This window comes from Pelophylax lessonae (assembly GCF_965119305.1).
Source record: "Pelophylax lessonae genome assembly, chromosome: 4".
Taxonomy (NCBI): domain Eukaryota; kingdom Metazoa; phylum Chordata; class Amphibia; order Anura; family Ranidae; genus Pelophylax; species Pelophylax lessonae.
Window position 1 is genome coordinate 466119383 of NC_138771.1, and position 11968 is coordinate 466131350.

The 11968-nt window shown below is 42.1% G+C and overlaps 1 protein-coding gene across 1 annotated transcript in view; it reads left to right on the plus strand.

The window, feature by feature from the left end:
• CYFIP2 (cytoplasmic FMR1 interacting protein 2) overlaps positions 1-2055 on the plus strand; it is a 145234-nt gene extending 143179 nt beyond the window's left edge. Inside the window, exon 32 of the mRNA XM_082254618.1 lies at positions 1265-2055. Within this exon, the coding sequence (XP_082110744.1) occupies positions 1265-1432 (168 nt within the window). The 3' untranslated portion in view covers positions 1433-2055. The remainder of the gene's footprint in view (positions 1-1264) is intronic.
• The last annotated feature ends 9913 nt before the right edge of the window (positions 2056-11968 follow it).

The following is an 11968-nucleotide window of genomic DNA, read 5'->3' on the forward strand; positions in this document are numbered from 1 at the left end:
CCAGACATACTGGCATTAAAGGCGGAATCTATGGGACCTCATAGATGAAAGAGTACCTGTAGGGTTAGATATCTTATATATATATATATATATATATATATATTTATTTTACATTAACATTAGTACTGGGCTCGCCTATGGCTGGATTTTGCAGCCCTTTCCAAATAGGAAGCTTGACACTGTTTTTTCACTTTCTGACTGTCCAATGGGAATCCCATAGCTACAGAGAAGGAAGTATCTTTCCCTTCTAGCACACATTTAGATTATTCAGTCAACCTGGTAAAAGGGGAATATAGCCTAATGCACTAGGTACTGGTTGAAAATGATATGGAAAAATATTCATATTTAATCATTTATATTTATTTGAATAAAAAAATAGAAAAAAGTAAAAATTTTATTTTATAGCCCCCGCTCGTTCACTAACATCCCCGCGCGATGTCCGCCGGTCACTCGCGATCTCCCGCTGGAGAGGGAGAAAGGCAGGCGGCTAATGTAAACAAAGCCGCCTGTCATTCTCCCTGAAGTAACTGCAGAGACTATACAATCCTGCTATGTAGGATCGTATATCTCTGTGGTTACATCACAAGCCACGCCCCACCACAGCTAGAATCAAGCCCCTAGGGATACATTTAACCCACTGATCACCAGTAAAATTAACCCCTTCCCTGCCAGTGTCATTTTTACAGAAACAGTGCATATTTATAGCACTGATTACTATAGTAATGTCACCGGTACCCCCAAAAGTGTAAAAAAAATTTTTGTTTATAGCGCAAAAAGTAAAAATCGCACAGGTGATCAAATACCACCAAAAGAAAGCTCTGTTTGTGGGAAAAAAAGGACGTCAATTTAATTTGCACGACCGTGCAATTGTCCACTAAATTCACGCAGTGCCGAATCGCAAAATAGGCCCTGGTCTTTGAGCAGCCAAATCCACCGGGGGCTTAAGTGGTTAAACATATAGCTCAATAGCCACAGTGGGTTTGAAATCCACTTTGTGGGCACTCAGTGCCATTGTAACCCAGAAAATCCCTTCTAAAGTAGCAGTGATATAACATCTGGGATACACATAGCCTTTGCAGAGAGCAGAGCTGTGGCATGGACTCAAGTTAGTTTTAATGGACTTTCTGATGGTAGTATGGCAGTAGTACTCCTTGGATAGCATTTCCAGTTTGCCAAAGGATTTTCTTCACTGACGTTGTTGTTTATGGTCTCTTAAGTCTTTGCATTCACTAACCAGCTATTCTGTTTCTGACTAACCCTCCAGCCTTTGAAGAAAATGGCAGATCGCATCCGGAAGTATCAGATCCTGAACAACGAGATCTTTGCAGTCCTCAACAAATATATGAAAGCTGTAGAGAGTGACAGTTCCACAGTAGAACACGTACGGTGCTTCCAGCCTCCTATTCACCAATCACTGGCCACCACCTGCTGAGAGGGGCGTAGCACAGACCACACTCCGGACGATATCGACAAATCCCGTAACGTTGTGGTGCATGTTCGTCCTGTTTTCACAATACACCTACATGATGCTATAGAAGCAGCAGGACTGTACAGGATGTAGCCATGTAAAGAGGTGTGGCCTGACTTCCACTTCTGTCACCATCTGTGGTGACAAATTCCACTTTTTGGCATCATCGCCAAGGTCTGATGAAGTCTGGTGAAAGCAGGGCGGTATTAATAGCTTCATATTGGTTTGGCCCAACTTTTAAGTATTTTTATGATGTAAAACAGACATTTCCAGGTTGTTACCGGCTTTTGGTCAGTGTGGTTACTGGGAATTTGTTTGATCAATCTATTTATTGTGACGCTGTACAGTGTTGTGGTAATCTCATCTGCTTGAAGACTATCTTGCCAATTTGTCAACTTCTACAGTACATGTTAACGATCGGTTTATTTTGCTTGAGTGGACAATGATCTGAGCAACTTTATCCCCATAAAGGAAAACTCCGTGTGATGCTCAAAATTTACTATGTAGCGGAGGGTGATTAGGCAGCTTGCTGTGTTCAGATACTTACCTACTGAGTCCTACTGTCCATCATCAGCCCAACTACCCCCATCCCAGGCACTGCATTGATCAGAGTTTTTGAAGGAAGATTTGATGCTACCATGTAACTAATGAGAAAAACAACAGGAGGAAATTTTAAGCTCCCCACAAACATTAAAATCTCATTATGTAGTATGACGGCTTGTCTGATTACATAGTTTAGGTAGGTTTTCATAATAGATTGTGCTGGTTATATCTTAAGGATATTATACAGCCAGATTGTAACATGTATGATAAACTTAAGATCACATCACAAGAGATCCCAAAGAGAACCAATCACAACTGAGCTCATGCAAGATTTTTCACATTCATTGTGCATTCCTAATTTTAAAAGATTTAAATTGGCTTCCCTGATTAGCTTTGCTTTATCTTAGGAAAACTCTTGAACAGAGATTGAGGCTGGCCATACACGGAGCAAATTTCTTTCCTGCAACCACGGCTATGGCTGCTAGCAATAATCACTGTCTTTTTCCGGTGGGGGAAGCTGTCCTCGCCGGCAGAAGACACTGATTATTGTTAGCGGCCATTGCAGCTGCTAGTCATAATCACAGGTAAAACCTGGCATTCGATCATCTTGGACTTGGTACATTCAGCCTGCCCATACACAATTCAAATCTCGGCCGCTCCTGCTGAACCAGCTGAGATTCGAACCATGTGGTTATATGCACAGATCTGTTTCATTCAATCTGCAAGCTGACAGATTCCTCCATTCATGCTCTATAACATGGATAGATGAATTTCCTGCTTAGGCTCTTGTATTCTGAGAGCCAGCAGCTGTCAGAATACTCCAACAGTGGCTGCATCTGATGCAGAGGCAGTTCCGGTGACAATTTTCTGCTCAGCTCCTTTGATTGTTTAATTGAAGGGTTGAAGAGTGCTGACAGAGCCATGCACAAATTGAGTTTTGCCTGGTTCCTCAGAAACCCACTGAAATTTGAACAGTGTATGGTCAGCATTTCCCGTGGTTAGCATTTGATAATGTGCAAACAGCTTAACCTCATGTGGATAAGATCTTCTAGGTCCCGAGCGTGCATAACTGTGTACTTCAAATAACAGAGCCACATAGTTGTTTTTACATTCCTCTTAACTATGGAATCCTTGTACTAGAGAGATTCGAAGCATATGTGGGCAGGCTGATTGTACCCAACTTGATCGATCAACTTGGGTACAACTAGCCTATCAGATTTTTCTTGCGATTAGTGCCAACAGCTATGTACGCTAGCATTATTCACTGTGTGTTCTCCTGGCTGGGATGGTTCCTCGCGCCCACCCCCGCCAGGAGAACACAATAGCTCAGCGAGAGAGATTCCCCCCATCTACACTGGCTGTGTTGATGTGAGAATGGAGCAGTTTTCTTTCCTGAAACCTGTGATTGCAGGAAAGAAAATCACACCTTCTATGGCCAGCTATGGAGTCTTTTTATACACTCAAGGAGCGAAGTATAAGCATTGAGGTCTAGAGGTTGAAACAGGTAGCAGCTGTCATATCTAAGGGGTTTTAATATACATGCAATAAAAATCCTATAAAATGAATGCAGATCCATAGCCCCAGCATATACTTTCATTTTATACCATCAGAATAGTAATAAAATAATAGTAATAAAATAATAGTAATAAAATAGTAATACTAATTACCAGTATATTTTTTTGACAATGGATCCAACCACTTTTTGGCCAACAGTTTCCTGCCTGGCTCTTGATTTTTCAGTCAGCGGGAAATTGGCCATCAGGGCCACCTACCAAGCAAATTTTATCTAGTACAGTAGGAACAGGCCAAGATTCCAGTAGTATATGGTCAACTTCAGTTTGCTAAAGCACTTTTAAAAGGATTGCACACAAAAGAAAATGGGAATCAGTTGTCACGCCATACCAGGAAGTGCTGGAACAAATGATTAAAAATATCTTTGAATATTATTTCAGCATGTTAACAATTATTTGATGTTTGGGTTTAGATTTTAGACCTTCGATAATAAATTAATATTTATTATAATTAATTCGGGCATAAGCCAAGTTGTTAAGCTGGTTCTCCTTGAAGCTGGTTCTCCTTGAAGAACAATTATTTTGGGAATTCTACATTTTATTTACTGAGTGTATCTATAAGTAGCAATTGACATAAGACTCACCTTTTTATATGCTTGCTATATCATAGTTTTCCACTATCTTTACAACAGACAGTACAGACTGTATCTTTGCTGAACCACTTCTGTAGAAAACCCTATTGCACATAAAGAACGTATTGTTTTTCAGACTGCATAAGCTTCTCAGTAGATTGCTCAGCGAAACAACCAGTGAGTCTTTTGCCACTGCTCTGCCTATAGACTTGAACTGAGGCAAGAGATTGAAGAGAATAAGTAAAGCGCGTCAGTACGGTATTAAGTAGGAAGCTCAAATTGTATTTGTAATGGTCAAATTCAGCCCCTGTGTAAATATATAATAAAACTATAGATTTTTTTTTTTAAATACTAATCTACATTTATAATATATACACTAAAGCAAAACTATGGAGAAAAAAAAAAATGACACAAAAAGTTATGCAGCCTGTCACTCACATTAACAAAGCAGTTTTCGGTTTTCTTTTATTCCCCTATGTAAGGTAGTTTTATTACTTGGTGATCCTATAGATCCATTATTTTTTTCATATCCTTTAAAAGGGTGACAAAAAAAAAAACTGTTTGCTCTGCAGTTAAATTACACATGCAGCGTTGTCACCATGTGGACAAGGTAATCTGTAGTTTTAAAAGAATTATAATTAAGCCACAAACAAATGAAGTGCTTTTCCAGTTCTTTATCTTTCTGAGAAAAAAAGGTTTAAACCATATACAGTACTGTCAATAAAGCTTGTCCATTTCAAGCACCCCTAGCAGTGGTATATGGTTTTCCCTAACCCATTTAACTGTAACATTTGCTGGACAGCTTGTCCTTCCTGTAAATGTGGAGAAAAATATAATAAAGCCCTGTGAAATTAAAAAAAAATTAAAAAATTTACTACTATTGCAGGTATAACCTCCAACTAATTATCAGTATACGATATTTACAATATTTTTCATTTTAGTGGGCCTTCAATCTTGTCAGATTTCTAACTATATATAAATATAAAATATATAAAGCTGGCCGCGGGAATCAAAAGGTTATCATGATGTCACACAGGTATGCCCTAATCACTATCCAGCCATACTAAAGTAATTGTTTTGAGTGGAGCACTCCTTTAACTGCCACTCATACAGCTGAATTAAGTACCTGAAATAGGTAACTTTTTTTTAGAAAATATTTAACAGAATTGTATTAAAGTTCTGTGTTTACATTCTAGTTTTTTTTTCTTTTATATATATATTTTGTTCCTTTTATTTGTTTAACTGAAAAGAGAAAAAAAAAAGTTACATTATTTTACCTTCTCGCCTGTGAATAAGAAGTAAAAAAATTTTAAAAAATCTTTTGTCTGATCTTGTCTCTTTCATCAGTCATCGTGTGCTAAATATTTGGTACATGAGGAGAATTTTCTGATAATCTCAAGGAGATTCTATTGACATGTACAAAAATGTGATGGCTTTATTAGCTGTGTGCAGCCAGAAACACTGTCCCTGGAAGCAATTATTTTGAAGCTAGGGCCTAGTCAGAGGTTCTATCTGCACAGTATCTCACAAAACTGAGTACACCCCTACATTTCTGTAAATATTTTATTATATCTTTTCATTTGACAACACCGAAGAAATTACACTTTGCTACAATGTAAAGTAGTGAGTGTACAGCGTGTATAACAGTGTAAATTTGCTGTCTCCTCAAAATAACTCAACACGCAGCCATTAATGTCTAAACCACTGGCAACAAAAGTGAGTACACCCCAAGTGCAAATGACCAAATTGGGCCCAGGGCCCAAAGTGTCAATATTTTGTGGGGCCACCAATAATTTCCCAGCACTGCCTTAACCCTCTTTGGCATGGAGTTCACCAGAGCTTCACAGGTTGCCACTGGAGTCCTCTTTCACTTCTCCATGAAGACATCACAGAGCTGGTGGATGTTAGAGACCCTGCGCTCCTCCACCTTCCATTTGAGGATGCCCCACAAATGCTCAATAGCTTTTAGGTCTGGAGACATACTTGGCCAATCAATCACCTTTACCCTCAGCTACTTTAGCAAGACAGTGTTTGCCTTAGAGGTGTGTTTGGGGTCGTTATCATGTTGGAATACTGCCCTGCAGACCAGTCTCCGAAGGAAGGGATCATGCTCTGCTTCAGTATGTCACAGTACATGTTGGCATTCATGGTTCCCTCAATTAACTGTAGCTCCCCAGTGCTGGCAGCACTCTTGCAGCCCCAGACCATGACCCTCCCACCACCATGCTTGACTGTAGGCAAGACACACTTGTCTTTGTACTCCTCACCTGGTTGCCACCACACCTGCTTGACACCATCTGAACCAAATACATTTATCTTGGTCTCATCAGACCGCAGGACATGGTTCCAGTAGTCCGTGGCCTTAGTCTGCTTGCCTTAAGCAAACTGTTTGTGGGCTTTCTTGTGCATCATCTTTAGAAGAGGCTTCCTTCTGGGAAGATAGCCATGCAGACCAATTTGTTGCAGTGTGCAGCGTATGGTCTGAGTACTGGCAGGCTAACCCCCACCCCTTTAACCTCTGCAGCAATGCTGGCAGCACTCAGTTGTCTATTTCCCAAAGACAGCCTCTGGATATGACGCTGAGCACGTGCACCCTACTCCTTTGGTCGACTATGGTCAGGCCTGTTCTGAGTGGAACCTGTCCTGTTAAACCACTGTATGGTTTTGGCCACTGTGCTGCAGCTCAGTTTCAGGGTCTAGGCAATCTTCTTATAGCCTAGGCCATCTTTATGTACAGCAACAATTCTTTTTTTCAGATTCTCAGAGAGTTCTTTGCCATGAGGAGCCATGTTGAACTTCCAGTGGCCAGTATGAGAGAGTGAGAGCGATAACACCAAATCTAACACACCTGCTCCCCATTCACACCTGAGACCCTGTAACACTAACGAGTCACATTTGGACATTTTCACATAGGGGTGTATTTACTTTTGTTGCCAGCGGTTTAGACATTGGCTGTGTGTTGAGTTATTTTGAGGGGGACAGCAAATTTACACTGTTATACAAGCTGTGCACTCACTACTTTACATTGTAGCTAAATATAATTTCTTCTGTGTTGTCACATGAAAAGATAGAATAAAATATTTACAAAAATGTGAGGGGTGTACTCACTTTTGTGAGATACTGTATCTACATGGATACCCGTGTGAATAAGACCTAAGGAACAGGTTCACTTTTAGTAAACTTGACCCATAATAAATGCCCCAACAACCCTGAGTGCAGCCTACTGGTTTAAATACTTAGCTTCCTCCCTGTTTCAGCAATCTTCACTGTGCAACCCTGCCCTTCTGATAATACTTCCCCCATTTCCTCTTCTTAGTACAGAGGCATGCCATGGCCCCATTTATTCCTATTGGTAAGACATATGCCAGACGTCCTTAGAAATGTGGTTCACCTATACGAATTAATGGGTCGGCGGGACCCCTGTGCACTAGGAAGTAGAGTCTATTCTGGTTCTATTTGCTCATGAATCCCATTCAGCCTCTCCTTTGTGTTCAATTGTGCTGCTTTTGTTAAGAGACAATTAAAAAAAAATCCCCTTTCTATAGACATTCACTTAGTGTTGTCTGTTTCTGAAAACAATACAGCTACCTGTCCTAAGAATCACTGTCACCGAGACAGAAAGTGATTCAAGTTGTCATCAGAACAAAAGTGAGGAAAGTCCTCCAATGGGTTCATCTATTTCTGTGATGACTTTAAGACTTTCATAGATTACTGTCTACCACCATGGCAGATAGACTTCTAGTACTCAATGGAACACAAATGCAGTGATCATTACACTTGTTGTCTATTGACTAAGAGCCTAGGTTCACACTAAATGTGGGTTTGAAATTTGAACTCGTGCAATTTCAAAGCAGCATTTTAGTTCGCCTTCGAGGGTGATTTGAGAGACATCTGTGCGGGGTCATGCATAGATGTCTATTGAAGTCTACCCTGAAATCGCCAAAAGTAGTGCAGGAACTACTTTTGGGAATCGGTGCGGCGCAAAGTCTGCGTTGCACTGATTCAGACGGTGCAGTTACCGGCAATAGGCATTTCAGATCGGTCCGATGTGAATGGGGGCTTACTTCATCTCTCTAACTGAAAGTCTGTAACTCAGTACAGACATAGAGCTGGATAAAGAGTCTGCAGGAGCCTGGCATTGCACCCACAATCCACTGATCACGGTTGTAATGCATTTCAGGCTCATTTGCAAAAAAAGTAATAAATGCTTGTTTATTAGTTTTGCAAACTGTGGATTTAGCCTTTTTTCCATAGAATTTTCGGCAACTTTCCCCAATAGCTCAGGCTAGCGATTGGCATGTAGATTGTGATAAAACATGTGCATAGCCAATTTGTACACACATACAAGGGGACATTTAGACAGAAGCCAATTACCCTACCAACATGTCTTTGGAGTGTGGGAGGTAAGCACATGGAATGTGCAGACTCCATGCAAATACTGATACCTTCCAAGGCCTGCAGTTCTTCAAGACATAAGTGAAAACTGCTAAGCCACTGTGCAACCCATTGTAACAACTAAAGCAGGGACCAGCCAAGATTCAAATCTATGGGCAGGCTGATTGTACCCAAGTTGATCCATCGATCGACTTGAGTACAACCAGCATGTTGGATTTATACATGCGATTATTGCCAGCGGCTTAGCAATAACCACTGTGCTCTCCTGGCAGGGACTTCTTCCCCCCACGGGGAAAATACAATGGCTCTGTGGGAGGTATTCCCCCATCAACACTGACTGTGTTGATGGGGGAATCAAGCGATTTTCTTTTCAGCAACCACGGGAAAATCACATCATCTATGGCCAGCCTAAAGCCCCGTACACACGCACAGATTTTTGGCCGTAAATTGTCGGCCAACATCCGATCTGCCGCTTGTAGGCTTGTTAGTATGATGCTTCCGACAATCAACTGCGAATTTTCGGCCGAAAAAAATCTGGTGTGCATGCTATAAAATTTTTGTTGGCCAACAAAGAACGGCCGATTTTTCCTCAGTAAGTACAGATTTCGGCAGACAAAAATCAGATGAGCAAGACTGGGCATGCTCAGAGAAGAAAAAACACACTGAAAGTCAACCATCACATGACATCACTTCTGAAGTTGGTTTTTGTTGGCCAACAAAAGTCCAGTGCAAGTCTAGAGCACATTTCAACCAACAAACAACGCTGGACAAAAGTTGGCCGATCAGTTGGCCAACAATCTGTGCGTGTGTACGGGGCTTAAAAGTAAAAAAAAATCACAATCAATACAGTCGATTTTAATTTGTTGCTGCTGATGACTGCTTCTAAGAATTAGCACCTAAAACAATAATTGATTATAAAATAATAGAGTGTTAATCCTCACCGTTGGCATCTGAGGCTAAGCTATGACTTTGTTTTCCTGCTCGTGTTTTTGCTATATTCCTACCATTGTTCTTTGTACCTAAGTGCTTTGTGGCAGGGAACACATAATTGTATGCTTTCTCAGCACACCAAGCAATGGGGATCTATCCACAAGGACATCAAACAAGGTACACAATAGGCTAGTGGACGGTTTCAGGTATTGTCCTCAGCACCTGCTAAGCCGTTTACAGCTTGGTGTTACTTGGTCATGAGTGACAAACAATAGTAGTAGTAAAAATCCAATGTATATTGAAACATGATATCTCCCTAAAAGGTAGCCATTTGTGGGGAAGTTTTCACAGCCAAGAAAACATGAGTTTCAGGATTTCTGGTTTTACACACTCAAATAGCCATAAAAATCTCTTTAACACCCCAGACATTGGGGTTGATATTTACTGAAACTGGAGAGTGCAAAATATGGTGCAGCTCTGCATTGTAGCCAGTCGGGTCCTAACTTCAGCTTGTTCACGTAAGCTTTGACAATATTTTTTTTTTTTTTTTAAAGCCCGTAGCGTGTGCAACACACTCAAAAGACTCCACCCGGTGCATAAAAAAGTGCACACACACAAAGTGAGTAACACAAAAAAGCACAGGGTGTGCGACAACGTATGGTCTTCCCTCCGAAGAGGTAGGACCCGAAACCTCAATCCCCCGGGGCGCAAGACTCCTGACAGGGACATAAGGTACTCATGGTCTGTCTGGCCGAAACCAGACCGACCCCGTTCTTCAGGGGGACTGCCGAAACAGCCCCCACCGAGTACTAAGTAGGGCTCCCCCGAAGGGAGACCCCATGGGAGAGAGCGAACTAAGCCAAAAGGCCATATCCACCCCCTCCCAAGACTTAAGGCTGGGCCCGAGGACCCACACACTCTAGTCTGTGCAAATAAAGAAAACAAAGGTGACAGTGCAGGTGACGGACTTCCAAAGAAAAAGACAGACAAAACAAAGAAGTGGGGGAGGGGAAGTGGGGAAAGTGCAATGGTGCCATGTGAGGAACCAAGGCAGGCCTTCCAGCCGGAATAAAAAATTCCTCTGGTGCAAGCCAAAAGGCCTGTCCCAAGAGGCAGGTGCGAAAAAGGTGTGCATAGTGCAGTGACCAAGGTGCCGAAAAAACTCACAGCGAGCTGCCCCTCACCAGTGAGAAATTAAGGCACCCCTGGGCTGCCACCCCAGGGGCACTTACACTACGGGCTTTTTCAATCTCAGCCCCCGGCCAGACCGAGTGTAGCCTAACCCCACCAGCAGACATCAGAACCTGGACAGCTTAGAGAGAGCTTACCTACCGCTGGGGACAGGCCTTTTACAAGGCCAGATCAAAACCCAGGAGGAGAAAGCCCTCCCCTCGCCATCCCGTTCCTCAGCCCATTACATCCAGGAGCAGTTCCACCGGCCCCCTGAACCGGCTTTCCTGCCCCCTTCAAACTGGTTAGGCTAGTTCAACCCATTCGAATCAGAAGGCGGCGGGCCCCACATGCTTTCCCAGATGACCTACTCCCCATACCTCAATACTCAGAGCGCTCCGGGTTTCGGTCATACTGGTACTAGCTAAGGCCCATACCAACTGATAAGAACAGATACTACACTTGATCTTAGCCAAAAGGCCGAGAAGCTTTGACAATAAGCCCCCGTTCACATCAGCAAAATTTGACATGCAATTTACAGGTCAAATTGCATGTCAAATTACAGCCCTATAGCCGACTGCGACACCTACTTTTGGCGACTTCAATAGACATCTGTACTGTCTACCCCCAAGTTCTAAAGCGCGAAAGCTGTCGGCGCTATATAAATCCTATATAATGATAATAATAATTTATGAATCTGAAAAGCTGGGTATTTATGATCAGTTTTTGCAAGTGATGTGAATGACAAAAATATTTACTTGGAAAATTGCATCAGTTGACTCTAAAAGCTGGGTTGGTAGTAAAGATTTTCCAGCTGTAAAATATCTTGTAACAAGAAATCTTACTGATGCTTGGAAGATCTGTCTAACTATGCCTGAGCCCCTGTTCACATCGGCGCGATTTGACAGGTCAAATCCCAAGTCAAATCAGAGCTTATTGCCAGCAATAAGAGTACCCCAATCGGTTTCCAAAAGTAGTGCCTGCACTACTTTTAGCATCTTCGGGGATGATTTTAATAGACATCTGTGCATGAACCCGCACAGATGTCTTTCAAGTCGCCCCTGAAGTCGAACTGAAATGTGGCTTTGAGATTGCGCGAGTTCAGATGAAGTTGCACAATTTCAAAGCTGTGTTCAATGTGAATGAGGGCTAAGGGTCCTTTCACACAGGCTTTCTGACTTTGCGGCGCTGCACAGATCTCCAAAAGTAGTCCCTACACTACTTTTGGTAACTTCGGGGGCAACTTCAAAGGACATCTGTGCATGAACCCGCACAGATGTCTTTCAAGTCGTCCCCAAAGTTGGACTGAAATGCAGCTT